This window comes from Rhinoraja longicauda, chromosome 11 (genome assembly GCF_053455715.1).
Source record: "Rhinoraja longicauda isolate Sanriku21f chromosome 11, sRhiLon1.1, whole genome shotgun sequence".
In the NCBI taxonomy this organism is placed as follows: Eukaryota; Metazoa; Chordata; class Chondrichthyes; order Rajiformes; family Arhynchobatidae; genus Rhinoraja; species Rhinoraja longicauda.
The window spans coordinates 29,439,717-29,454,373 of NC_135963.1; the positions used below are offsets into that span (position 1 = coordinate 29,439,717).

General features: G+C 40.2%; 1 protein-coding gene across 3 annotated transcripts; it reads left to right on the plus strand.

Annotated features, from left to right (window-relative positions):
* Window positions 1-7,225: 7,225 nt before the first annotated feature.
* Window positions 7,226-13,001, plus strand: tal1 (T-cell acute lymphocytic leukemia 1). Of its 3 annotated transcripts, none has more exons than XM_078407266.1 (4): window positions 7,226-7,442; window positions 9,816-10,351; window positions 10,774-10,856; window positions 11,338-13,001. In XM_078407266.1, the coding sequence occupies exons 2-4, from the start codon at window positions 9,894-9,896 to the stop codon at window positions 11,757-11,759; spliced, it is 963 nt and encodes a 320-aa protein (XP_078263392.1). In that variant the 5' UTR covers window positions 7,226-7,442; window positions 9,816-9,893; the 3' UTR covers window positions 11,760-13,001. The 3 variants fall into 3 exon arrangements, with proteins under 3 accessions (XP_078263392.1, XP_078263394.1, XP_078263393.1); XM_078407268.1 differs by lacking the exon at window positions 7,226-7,442 and adding an exon at window positions 8,919-8,939; XM_078407267.1 differs by lacking the exon at window positions 7,226-7,442 and adding an exon at window positions 9,296-9,433.
* The last annotated feature ends 1,656 nt before the right edge of the window (window positions 13,002-14,657 follow it).

The window sequence follows — 14,657 nt, forward strand, 5'->3', positions numbered from 1 at the left end:
TTAGGTGTCTGTTGCAGGAACTGTTGGGCGTGCGAGCAACATATTTCACACAAAAAAGTGATACCTAGGAAGGTTGTATAAGAAAATAACTGCAGATGCTGGTACAAATCGAAGGTATTTATTCACAAAATGCTGGAGTAACTCAGCAGGTCAAGGGTCTCGACCCGAAACGTCACCCATTCCTTCTCTCCCGAGATGCTGCCTGACCTGCTGAGTTACTCCAGCATTTTGTGAATAAATACCTAGGAAGGCTGAATGATTTGGAGCTTGGACAAAACATTGTCTTCAGAACAGTAAGATGGTAAACTTTGGGGGGTTTCCCAGCGTGGAATATGGCAAACCTCAGTGTTCCTCCAGGGTCAATACTGAATCACTGTTTTTGACAAGAACTTTTGATCCTGATTCTCTGGGCGTTAAACATTAGTTGACTATTAAACAGGTAAGAAAATATTAAAAGCTTTGATTGTGGTGTGACCTCTAGCTTCATTTTCTGGGTGACAACACATAAAAGCAGTCATGATTGTCCATAACGTCTTGGTGCTAGGTGCTTATCAATGTAAAGTTATAATAGCCAAGGATCTATTGACTATGCCTGAAACAAATATGTACAAAGTTTGTTTTTAGTTTTAGTTTTTAGTTTTAGAGACATGGCATGGAAACAAGCTCTTTGGCCCACTTAGTCCAAGCTGACCATCAATCACCCATTCACAAATATCCTATTTTCTCAACTCCTCCCCACACACTAGAGGCAATTTACCGAGGCCAATTAACATGCAAACCTGCTTGTCTTTGGGATGTGGGAAGGATGTGGGATTTAGAGGAACCCAGAGCATTCGGAGGAAACCCGCACAGTCACAGGGAGAATGTGCAAACACCACACAAACAGCTCCCGAGGTCAGGAGCGAACCTTGGTCTCTGATATTATGAGGTAGCAGTTCTACCAACTGAGCCATTGTGCCACAAGAGAGCAAATTGGATGCCACAACTTGCCTTGAACTTTGAATTCTCAATGGAAGAACATATATGGAACCTTCTCCAATTTGTCTGTACAAAGCTTTGTGCATGTGCAAAACAAAAAGTGCAGAAGTAACAGCGGGTCAGGCAGCATCTTTAGAGAGAATGGATGGGTGGATTCAGATTGGGATCCTCCCTCAGACTGATTGTAGTGGGGGGGGGGAGAAAGCTGGAAAGGAGGAGGAGACAGGACAAGGCCAAGCAATAATAGATTAATACAGGTGATAGGGGTTGGATTGGCAGATGGGTGGAGTTAGTGACAAGGCTAAAGATGAAAAGGAAATAAAATGGTATCAGATAAGGAGAGAAGAGGAATGAAATGTAAACCCAGGGGAGGGATATGTGTGAAGTGAAATGGGGGTGGGGGAATGGGGCAGGAGCGGGATAATGGGAGAACTGGGTCACTGGGGGGGGGGAAGGCAAGGGGGGAGGGGGTGGCACAGGAAAGAAGGGGAAGGGGAGTGGTATTACTTAAAATCTAGGGAATTCAATGTTCCTTCTGATGAGTTGTAAGCTGCCCAAGAACATGGCTGAGTTTGAGTACGTGTGAAAGGGGGACATTTTTAACAGGGCTGCTGCTGAGGCTACCAACAATTACTGTTAAGATTTGAACATGTGTAATAGCTAATTGGGAAGAGTGCAGTCCATAGAACTGTAGCATGTTCATTGGTGAAATTGGTGATAACACATTAGTCCAGAGTTGCAGTTACAATGTAACTATCGGTACCCAGCAGTGTTGTGGTGTAAAATTGATAACAACTTCTGGCAACCCTGCTGCACAATTAAATGTGAGGATCCAATTATTGCTGTCAGTGTTTCCCTATTGCTCCACAGGGAATGCACTTTCAGTCATTGCAGATGAAATTAACTCCAAATCAGTGGTTTGATGTGAACTCTACATCTTCTGCACTCTTCTCACTGAATATCAGTTGAATATATGATGCCTGAGGTCCCATATCATAATAGTGCAAAGAGTTAAAATGACAGGTCTAATGACAGAAGTTAAAGCAACCCCTCCCCCCCCCCAAAAATACGGTAATTTATTTAAGAATGTGCAATGCGTGTACAGATAGTTAAATACAAATTAAGTACAAAATCTTTCTCTGCTACCCACAGATATGAGGTCAGGCCTGGTTGACAGAACAATTAGCCAATTCTTCCCTGCTGTCTCAGATTACCTATCTCATTTTCCATCTTAATCCCATGTACATGCGATAGGCAGCATCTCTGGAGAGAAGGAATGGGTGATGTTTCGTGTCGAGACCCTGCTGGAAGGATCTCGACCCGAAATGTCACCTATTCTTCTCGAGAGGTGCTGCCTAACCCGCTGAGTTACTCCAGCATTTTGTGTCTATCTTCGATTTAAACCAGCATCTGCAGTTCTTTCGTACACAGTATCAAATGAACGTAATCCATGTTTACTACATGCTGGTTTGCTAAGTTTGCAATTTCTTCAGTCTGATTGAGTTCTTAGCTGTTGCCACGGATTCTACCTGAAGGGAAAATTCAAAGTCACTTTGAATCAAGGGCAATCTATGCTCCAGAGTTTGCTAAATGTTTGTGGGAAGCAGTCAGTGAGACAAATGGCAGCCATCATCCCTTGGATGTTATCAGCAAAATCTGAGCCAATCGTAACACATTAGTGCAGTAATTTGACGACAAAGACTGTGAAAATAAATTATTCCTAGAACAGCCCAAAGAACCCAATAATCAAAGAATAAATGTATTAGCTGAAGCTACTTGGAGTATTTTTAACCTACAGAGTTACCAGTTTGCACAGAGTCCAAATGTTAATGGAGTTGCTAAAACTCAAGAGAAGGTGTTTGGGAAGCTAAAAGGTCTGAATGTGGAGTTGAATCAGTCGTAGGGAAGGCAAATACAATGTTAGCAATTACTTTGAGAGGACTATAATGTAAAAGCAGGGATGTAATGCTGAGGCTTTATAAGGCACTGGTCAGATGGCATTTGGAGGATTGTGAGCAGTTTCCCCGTATCTGAGGAAGGATGTGTTGGCATTGGAGAGGGTTCAGAGGAGGTTCACAAGAATGATCTTGTGGATGATTGGGTTGATTGTATGATGAGCGTTGGATAGCACTGGGCCTGTATGTGCTGTGGTTTAAAAGGATGAGGGGGGACCTCATTGAAACATTGAACAGTGAAAGTCTGGATAGAGTAGATGTGGAGAGGTGACTGTGTGAACATACAATCATAAGGGGCATAGATAGAATGAATACGCAATCTTTTTCCAGGGTAGGGGAATCAAGGACTCGAGGGTCTAGGTTTAAAGTGAAAAGAGAAATAGGAACGTGAGGGACAATGTTTTCACACAGTGGGTGCTGTGCACATGGAATGATCTGCCAGATGAAGTAGTTGAGGCAGGTACAATAATAACATTTAAAAGACATTTGGGCAGGTGCATGGATAGGAAATGATTAGAGGGGTATGGGCCAAGTACATGTAAATAGGACTTGCTTACATGGGGCTCCTTGGTTGTCATGGATGAGTTGGGCTGAAGGGCCTGTTTATGTATCCTATGATTCTATGTCAATGACATTCGGTAAGAGTTGCTAGGAGATAAATAACATGTTGGCTATGGTCATCTCTAACAGTAGAGTCAGTTCCCCAACACTTGATATTCAATGACATTACTTTATATCAACTCATTATATCAACTCATATATCCATTGAGAGGGACTCAAATGGACTAATCACATAAATGCAAGAACAGATTCAGAGCTAGTATACTAGAGTGAGCCGCTCATCTGACATGCCAATGCAACGCGTCCATCCAGAAGATGTCAGGAGTTTGGTGGAACACCACTTCTGAATGTGGAAATCCAGTTATCTGAATGAGTACATTTCAACAACACTGAAGAATTGCAGGGTGAATTTTAGCACTCAGGCTAAAACTGCACACCAGATTTCTACCTAAACCCAATATTAACTGGTCATCCTAACCTCTGATCTCCACCAGCAAGAGGGACAGGATAGTACGTGTGAGAAACACGGCAACATCCCATTCTAACCTGGAAATAGATTGTGGTTCCTTCAAGTCTCCAGGTTTATTGCCTGGAAACCCCACCGAGCACTGTGGAAGTATGCTCACTTGAAAGACTGCAATAGCTCTAGAATGCTGTGCTTATCATTGCCTTCCACGGGCAACTAATGATGGCCTTTACAACTACACTTACATCCCGAACATTCAAGGCGATACAAGGAACTGCACATGCGGGTTTACAAAAAACCCCCACAAAGTGCTGGAGTAACTCAGCAGGTCAGACAGCATCTCTGGAGAACAGGGATAGGTGGCGTTTCGGGCCGGGACCCTTCAGCAGAAGGTCTGAAGAAGGGTCCCGACACGAAATGTCACCAATCCATGTTCTCCAGAGAAATTGTCTAAGAAGTGTTACTCCAGCGCTGTGTATTTCTAGCCGAAAAATCGTTACTGGACAAACGATTATTAAAAATGAGTTGATACAATTAACGCGAGCTGTTCTTGGGTCGGTTTCATGGTTCAGGAAAGACTTTTGTAGATACCTTTCTCAAAGACAGTTAAGCTACTTTAGAGAATCTATCCATTTGTTTGGACCGCGACTTAAAACGTTGATCCTACTTTTCCAGCGAAATGATCTATCCGGAGGCGCAGATCATCTCTTATTTCTATGTGGTAAATGATGTCAGCTTGGCAGACTTGTCCACCACCGACATTAATAACATTTAGAAGATACGACCCATGGAAATACATGAGTAATATTTCTACCTCACGCAGAAACCAAACGCAGAGACCAAGTTGCGCAGAGCGGGGGGCTAAATAATTTATTGGGATGTGCGGAGAATTATTATAATGTTATTCTCAGCTCCCGATTTATTTAAGAAAAAACATGGAATCTGCCAAGACTTGGCAGAACGATGCTATGCTGAAATGACTTCAACCGTCCTTGGAAATACGAAGGTTGTCTCCTCACTGGATATCTGGGCGGACAAAAGACCTGGCGCACCATTCCATTGGCAATATAGCACAAGCTCTTTTATTTATTGATATAATCCTGGATCTTCACGGTCAGTTTGCGTTTATTTCTTGGAAAATACAACGGTCTTTATGTTCTGCCAATAAAGTAGTTGAAAGCATTAAATTATTCTGCGACAGCATTTGATTACGTTCCAATGTTTTCACACCTTGGCGATAAGCAGCTTTATTTTCCATATGTATTTGTCACGTTTGCGCCAGAGCCTTTAACATTTCTCCGGTCAGTCGAAGTTAACCACCTGGACAATTTAACAGAGAGAAAAATAATAAGAGGACAAACATAAATATTCTCAGTACTATTATTGTCTATTTTTAATTGTATTTATAACTCTGCTCCTAGTTCTTATGGGCATCATCCGTATTACAAATATAGCTATTCGCGATAAGGTAACCCTGCCAGATATTCAAGACAGTTACAGCTCATAGTTATTCATTACTTTTTGGAACAAGTCCCGCTAAGCTGCAGCTGTATTTACAGCTATCTATTTTATTTTATATTTTGCTGCAGCTGCCCATGCAGAAAATATGAGTGTACAGATAAACTAACATGAAATTTCCTATGTAGACTACATCAGTCATAGAGCGCGATATGGCGATACAGGGCTGGATGGGTTGGGAGTGGAGGGGTGGGGGTGGGAGCCAACTGTAAAACGTAAGCCGTCTCATTTACTTTTAGTTTCCGTGTTGATTACAGAAATTAACATTGAACCAGTTTTATTTCAAGTTAAGATTTCGGCCTCCATTAATTTGGGAGACGATCTTAACGTCCGGGTTACTATTTATCCAGTAATGTTGATAATGGGTAAATAGACTCGAAAGGGGTCGAAGAGATATGTGGGCACGTGTCCCTCTGCTTTCTTTTTTAACTTAAAGTTCATACAGACTGTGTTCACAACACTACAGGAAAAAAACTAGTTTTTTTCTTGAAGACACCGTCAATATTGCTGTGTTGGCATTAATACCCATATCAATTATTTGTTTGGGAACGTAGTTGCACATTGAAAATATTCTATAAATTAAGACAATCTTACTAGTTCAGATCGGATGCACCATATTTTAAAGATTACAAGTGTTACAAACTCGACCTGCCATTAACCTATTATTGGATAAAAGCGCCCATCAAATCCAACTATTAAAAGCCAGTGCTTGCCGCTTTTAACTAAAACAGCCCTGATACCTTGTAGATAATTATTTCATCTTTGCATTATATTCAGAAGCCAAACAGTTTCTAACATGAAATTTTTCTTTCAATTCTATGCAATTTACACTTTGATAATTAATTGATATCACATGCTCAATTGTATTTAATAATCAAGTGTACAGTGAAAACGACTGATAAATTATAATATTTTATAATATTTCGTTCTAAGATTTTTTTTTAAAACTGCCATTTTTTAAAATAACAAAAGATAAACGTTTAAACAGAATCAAATAATCTGCCTTTGGAGTGATCTTTTAGGCTTTGATAAGGCATAATGCTCTTCGTCCTAATGTTAAATTTGTCCTGGTCTATCGCAGTACAATCACATCTCTGATAGGGAATCGTTTCTGTTAAGACTTAAAATATACCGGCCTTTAACACCGCTCATGGTAAAATGCCTGTCTAGGAAATGTCTATTTTTTCAAATGGCGAGGAAACATGGGAAACTATTTTACTCAATGTCCTTCCTTAACAGTGGCTTTGTTTAGTTCCATCACACAGAGAGAGAGAGAGAGAGAGAGAGAGTGAGAGAGAGAGAGAGAGAGAGAGAGAGAGAGAGAGAGAGAGGGGGGGGGGGGGAGGGAGAGAGAGAGAGAGAGAGAGAAAGAGAGCGAGAAAGAGAGAAAGAGAGAGAGAAAAAAAGAGAGAAAAAGAGAGAGAGAGAGAGAGAGAGAGAGAGAGAGAGAGAGAGAGAGAGAGAGAGAGATTAAAATTAATTAAAGGCTGAGTAGGTGTTTCCAATTTAATGAAAACATGGGATAATTACCACAAAGAAAACATATATAAATTACAATTCAGGTAGGCAGGCAAGAGCATTTTGCTATTCTGCAATCTCTTTTAGTGCCACAAAAAAAAATCTATATAAGGTTTTTATGCCTTGCGTTCCAAAGTTATTCCTATGCATATCCATGCAATATTTTTCCGCTTTCCCTCGATAAAATTGCCAAATAATAATGAATCATTTCATAAATAATGGCATGGCTGTCTTATCTGGGCAGGGCGGCCAGGGCTGGTTTCTTATCTCGCCTGGCCACATTGCTGTAGTGTTCCGCTCTCCATACTAAATAGGAAATCGAACGTGATGTAAAATCAACTCCACTCTCCAAGGCATAAGCTGCCAAAAAAACTTAATACAGCGCAAAGATCAGCCATGGAGGGGGCTGAAAATGGCTGCTAACGCTTTTCTAATAAGCAAGGATGGTGAGTAGATTTCTAATTGCCAGCACTTAAGGATGTTTTTTTAAATTCTTCAACACTTTAGAATGTCGAATTATACCTGATTTTCGAATTGAGTGTAAATAATTGCAACGTAAAAGTACTTTGAAAAATTGCAACGAAATAAATGAAAAAATGGAAATGGCTGCAAGCATTGTTTGAAATAATCCCAAGAGTGTGGAGGCTTTATTGGGACATTTATAATTGCCTAATAGATTATGTATAATGAAATCTTTAATGATATTTTAATTTGGTTTGTGTAAATCGAGATGATTTTTCTAACGAAATAGCAACACAGTAACAGAAATGGATGAAGTCTCTTTAACGGTACGATGCATAGTTTTTCACAATTGTCGTTTGGGCATCTGAGAATTTTCGGGTGAAAACGTTCATCTCTGTAGTCATGGATGAAATAATGGAAGAAATGAAAACAAATACGCTGTTAAAAAACATTTATCAGGTTAATTTTAAGATACGAAGACTATAAATTAGACGACTGTTTGCGCCACGATTCGTTCAAGGAATGGATACATCAATTGTCCGCTATTAATGAACTCACTCGGAGAAATGAGTGGAGGTTCGGACTATCATATGTTTAATTGGATTGAAGGAGGGATCTTAACAAAAGATGCTGAGAAATCTCAAAGGTGATTTTGCACACGTCAGTGCGGAATAAAGTTTCATCGACTATAATATAGATCATTGTCTTGGCTCAGTCTTCATAATAATGGGTGGTCACTTTAAAGCCAAACATATTTAGATAAAAACCCACAGCTTGTAAAATACCGTAGAGATGATGGCGATATTAGTAACGAGTACCGGCTGCCCTCAAATCATCAACTCCCCTCATTTCGTCCTATTGTGCTCGTCTGTTTATTTTGGCCTTTCCATTACGTTGAGGCCTTATGTAGGACATGTACACAGCTCGGGTAGCCCGGAACTGCTAAATGCGGCACCATCGGACTGCATGTCATGTTAATAGGACACGTTAGTTCTCTGCACATTTTAAAGATATTTTCTTGTTGAAGCAACTACGTGATGGGGATTGTTTTCTTTGCCCGGGCTATTCATATTAGCCGGCACGATTTTGATAAACAAACTCCATGTTCTGTTAAATGGCATGCGGAAAATTATGCAATTGTTGTTGTACCGTCCTTCAATGTTCTTTTTCGGATTTTTGTTTGTCTGATGACATAAGTATGCCATTAGCAACCTAGACGTAATGTTGAATACGTTATACGGTGGAGTCGTTTGGTCTCGAGGTACAATTACAGACGTATATTTCTGAGCTCGTACACAATTAATTTGAAAAGATTACAACGTGCCCCGCAGCTTTAGAATTCAGCGACTATTTAAACCTAATCCTTAATTGATCAACTGTTTTAAGTATCACTGTTGATTTTCCATAAACTGTGAAAAGCTTAATCCGTCCAAGAAGCTTCTTTTTCCTCCATGAAGAATAAAAGAGCGCGGATGATGCAGGTGCGCGACTGTTTCTATGGACTTTAGTCCAATAAGCAAATCCAGTTCCCCAATAGCAGTGGCCAATAACTCATTGAGGTTGTTTGACATTGGCTGTGTTGTAAGGGGACACACATGAAAATAGGCGCTTTATAAATGTTTAAAAATACGACTTCAGTATTGCCTACAATACTATATGAATATCAAATATCCTTCAAATAACGGAGTGACATCAATAAACGCACTGTAGGGTCTCGACCCGAAACGTCACCCATTCCTTCTCTCCAGACATGCTGCCTGTCCCGCTTAGTTACTCCAGCATTTTGTGTCTACCTTCCGATTTAAACCAGCATCTGCAGTTCTTTCCAACACATCAATGAACGCACTATTTCTTCCGGTCAAAATCATGAAAAAAAAAGTGCCTTCTTGTGAGAATCTATTAAAAAAACGAATCAATATAGTTCGCATCACTCTACATTATGATCTGAGAAAAATAATCGAGTATATATTTACACGTGAGTTTTGATGGACACCGTTATACGCAAAAACAAACAAACTACCTATTTTTCCCCTTTAAGGCAAATTGCAATTGTTAATATCTCTATTGCTTTCACTTGCATTGAAAGTCGATGGGAACATTTAATCTCAGATCTAAATCTATGACCCCAGGAATGCTGATGCGTTGTTAATGGTATATATAATGGTATACATTAACGATATATATAGCTGGTGTTAATATTCACGGTTACGTCCATTTAATGTCACCAGATTATAAAGTTAGTGAATGCACTGCAATAGTCATAAAACGTTTACTTTATTATGCAAACAATTTTAATTATGAATTCGCCTTTTCGCTCGAGCTGCTTCTCCTGTGCCTCACGGCAATGTCTCTTTCAGATGAAGTTGTTTCGGCATTTCTTCCAACCTTTGACGCGAACTCAGTTGAGACAGTGACGAATTCCGCATTTCAACACGATGATGGAAAAGGTCGGATTGGATCATGGTGAAAATCGCAGCGATGACCTGAGCCGCGTTCAGAAAGATTCCCCAGGACAGGCAGCGGAGCAGACGAGCGAGCCTGCAGACCAATCCACTGAGGGACAGCGGGTCCAAGCTGAGCAGCAAACTGCGTCAAATGATGGGGTTTCCAAGGAAACCAGGCACGACTCCCCTGGTCCCCTATCGGAAGTGCCCGTCATAAACCTGATGCAAAGAGGGGTCCAGCCTATAAATGAGAGTGATCAGAAAGGCACGTTTACTCATTTAGTGCCGACCACCGAGTTGTCAAGACCCCCGGTGTCTCTGACTCTGCAGAGCCCAGTCAACGAGAATCGGATGGTCCAGTTAACAGCAGCGCATCTCACTCTGCCTTCAGCCAGAGCGATGCTGTACAACAGCACGTCCCAGTATCAGACCCTGCCTCTTCTAAGCAGGTCAGTCTCCTTATGGAAAATTAGATTCGAAAATGATTTACGTTCTGATCTTTTTTTTCGATTGTTGCGCTCAACTAGAACTTGGCAAAAACGAAGTTGCAAATTGATGTAAACTGTGTTCAAAATTGTTTCTGGGATCATTAAAAATTGAATTAATACCAAGTTACATGTGATTTGTAAAATGCTCTTCATTGTAATAGTCATTGAATACGAACTAGTTTAGGCGTGATGACCTCTACTGTGGGGATGGATGTGCACTACTTATTGATGGTGATGTTGATCAATACAAGATTAATAGTAACTTGTACCATCATACTTTATTTACTTGGAGCATGTTCTTTTAAATCATTGCCGACGTTCAGTGATGAAAATCGGAAATCTTGTTTATTAATCTTCCTTTCTTGTTCCAATGACTACTTCAGTGATCCAGAACCATTCAACATGTTCCCCAGTAACAGAGCGAAACGAAGGTCGGCTCCTTACGAAGTGGAAGTCACTACTACTGGTATGGACCATCAGCCTTCCAATTCACTACATTTAAACCATACACGTCGCTGCTCGCGTTGATACTGTTGCTAGGTGCTCGATTGCGATGACTCCCGGAAATGTGTCTTGTAGGCTGTTTTGCAGCATACCTTGAAGAGGGAATCCTGCAGATGCTACAAGACAGATAGTCGGTGTCACGGTGTAACACAGCGCAGAGATAAACAGCTGCATTAATAAAACTACTATCAAAAATCTTTATCTCAATGAGCTCCCATTTGCTTTCCTTGTTGGTGATGTGTTACAACAGGTCCTTACATGTCTATATTCTGCTTTTGCGCATCTGTAAGTACAGGTATGGACTCGGCCATGTGCGCGACCACAGACACCATAGACCACTCGGCTTGTGCATCTTTTTTATGAAGTTCACTAAATTTCCCTGTTACTGCTGACATTTTGACGCTAATTTTGGTTAAAATCCCAGCTGTTGTTAATTCCCCCAGGTGGCTCGCAGCCTAAAATCGTGCGGAGGATCTTTACAAACAGCAGGGAAAGGTGGAGGCAACAAAATGTCAACGGAGCCTTTTCTGAACTTCGCAAACTGATCCCGACCCACCCTCCCGACAAGAAACTTAGCAAGAACGAGATCCTGCGCCTGGCCATGAAATATATCAACTTCTTGGCCAAGCTCCTGAGTGATCAGGAGGAGGAGGGCGAGCAGCGAGGGTTACAGCTGAAAGAAGGGGCCAGTACAAGACTGACCAGCGATGACATTGAGGAGATGTCTCCAGACTCGAGCTGTGGAAGTTGTTTTGATGGAACAGGAAGCCCGGGAAGCCTAAGCGAAGAGCACGATCACCTCGAGTCACGACACGGAAACCACCATCACTCCATACTTCCTCCAGATGTCAATGGACAACGGTGATATCCTTGCAACAAAAAGAGCCGACAGGGAGAATGGAAAATTGCAGCTAAAAGATAACACAGACTGTTACACTTACCACCGTCTGCCGAACCAATTAGCGTTTTATTTTCATTTTCAGTATCACTAACATTTTCAGGTACAAAAAATACTAAATGACTGTCTTGCTGGATGTAAATTAGTCTGTTATCGGATTTACGATTGACACTGTTTAAATACAGGATGTAATATTTCCGAAAATCGTGGTACATGTAAATATTGTACGAGCTTCAGCGCCGTATGTGGAGAGCAAATGGAAAATTTCCACGGAGCAAATTCTCTGTCATGGAAAATTCAAGACGGCCAAGATTAGTTTTATTTAAAGCAGTAACATTTCCCCCCCGATTTGTTGCATGTTAGGCTTTATATATCGACATAATCGGTTCATACACTCCAGTCGGGACGCGCTAATCATTTATCAAAGAAAGACTGAGCAGGAGAGGTACTTTGTTTTACATTAAAATGTGGTCCCCGGAAAGGGATCCCGGGACTTCAAACATAAATGAAGCTCATGTAAATTAGAAGACGAAATAAAATAAAAATTTAAAAACACTTGAATTGTTGAGACATTTTGCAATTTAAGTTTAAAAAAACACCCGAGGTTTTAATCTTTGAAAATTTAGATTTCCTAGGATAATAATTTTGTATATTTTCGTGGTTTGGTCGAACCACGTTCTATGTATTGCCAGAGTGGTGCAGCTATTCCCAGGTCCTTGTTTCTTATTTCTGACGGAGAAATCATTATTATTTATTCCATGTCCTCAATACTTAAGCTCATTGACACAACTAAACAACAATCAGGCATTTTTTTTTGGGTACAGATTGTGACATTTTTCCTGAGTACTTTAACATTCTCAAAAGAGGAAATCATGTATTTAATAATTCGATGGACAATGTGTTGTTAATTTTAACTATAAAAGGCATGGTACACTCCATATTTTCTACGTTCGCTTTTGCCTGCTATATGTATTGTGAATACCATAGTATATAATTCACGCTGCACTTTCAATACATTTTGTATGTGATTTTTTTGTTTTTGTTTTCTGCGTTTGCAGAGATTGGGTAAGGAAACCTGTTAACTACTACAATGTACATTCTGACGGGGCGATTCCCAATGGTATTCTTTGTAAAGCCGAATGCGGCTGCAAAGTTTGCGTGCAGTATGTATATCACGTATTGTTGTAAAATATATGCAATGTTATATTACCAAGAATTTACTTTTAATAAATTGTATACAATTTAAACTAATAGCATTTTCTACCAGTCTGCACTGTTTTAGTCCCGTTCCAAAAAGAGACATCGATCGAATAAGAAACAGGAAAATACTCAAATTTACGAGTTCATAGTTTTTTTAATTTTTAATTTAGATTTTTTTGGGGGGTATTGTTTTTGAAAAAGTTGTAACCAATTACCGAGGATCTGTTCAGGGATTATATATTATAAGGTTTAGCAAATACCCACATTTAAATCGATTACAGAATGGAGACGTCCATTTCTGCATTGTTGACCAATATATCAGGGAACGTGCATTTTACTTATTGTTGAATAACATACGATAAGCATTTCTACTATGTTAGTGAACACGTTTACATCTCTGCATGGAATGACAATGTTCTATATAGGGCATGCAGAGCTTTATTTATTCTTTGATGTTTACCATTCCGCCTCTTAAATATTGAACCCCCCAATCAAACCTCGTCCCCATAGGGAGTGGAGAGGGGTTCCACAGCTCTCTCCCACCTCTCCCTCCACCCCTCTCAATATCATTCCGCACCCCACATATAATTCAGCTTATAACATTTATACGGATGTTAACATTAAGGTGTCCAAATTTACATACCTTACCACCCACACGACAATTTCGTAAAAATCGAAACATATTTTGAAATGTGACAATTGTTATCTTTTGTAAAGAACGTGTACAGCCAGATCCGACATCTAGATGTCCGTACTTCATTGCTTTGATTTACTGCATTTTAAAGGGAATTTGACATTTTGCGTTTTAGATTAACTTTCAATTATGATTTAATTGTGGCTTCATAGTAAACATACATAGTCTGCGAAATTCGAAAACGCCCCAGAAGCTGCTTTACATCGTCTCTGATTTAGTAATCCACGGTTGCTCTTCTCAGCCTGTCCCTAACAATGTGTAATCTCGATATAAAGCCCACATGTCTGGATTTGCTACGCGTAAATTGGCGCGTCCGAACAAACACATGAGTGATACATTTGGAATTGCACGATGCCATTTCAATGAGAACCTTTGCTAGACACATTGTTACGGACCATCGGCCCTGTACCAAATCAGGTTACACCTTAGCACGGAATTCAGGAAGTCCAGTCTTTTTTATACTTTGGGGGATCAATTCATAAACAGCTCTTTCGTGTGTTTAGTTTAGATGAGAGATACAGCATGGAAACAGGGCCCCACCGTCCACCGAGTCCATACCGACCATCGATCACCTTTTCACTTGCTCTAATTTTCCATTCTCCAACCAGTTAAATTGAAGAGAATAGAATGATTCTCCTATTATTTTGCGCTACTCCGATTTTGCACCACAATCTTGCACTATTCTTCCGTTTTTCACTTGCAATTCTATTTATTGTTGTACTTATTATTATTATAACTATACTATGAACCTCGTGCAATCTGGAAATGTGTTGAAGAAAAAGCTTGGAACCCTTGAAGGTCAATTAAACAGTGTGCAGCCCAACGCTTGCCCACTGCCACCAAGAGTGGAAAATTGTCATCACCACTACCCAGAGTAGAGCATTCTCCATCCCAGAGCATGATGTCCTTGGACAGAATGGCATAAGATGCGAAATGCAGCATTAATAACAACATGCAGACATCAATATTCC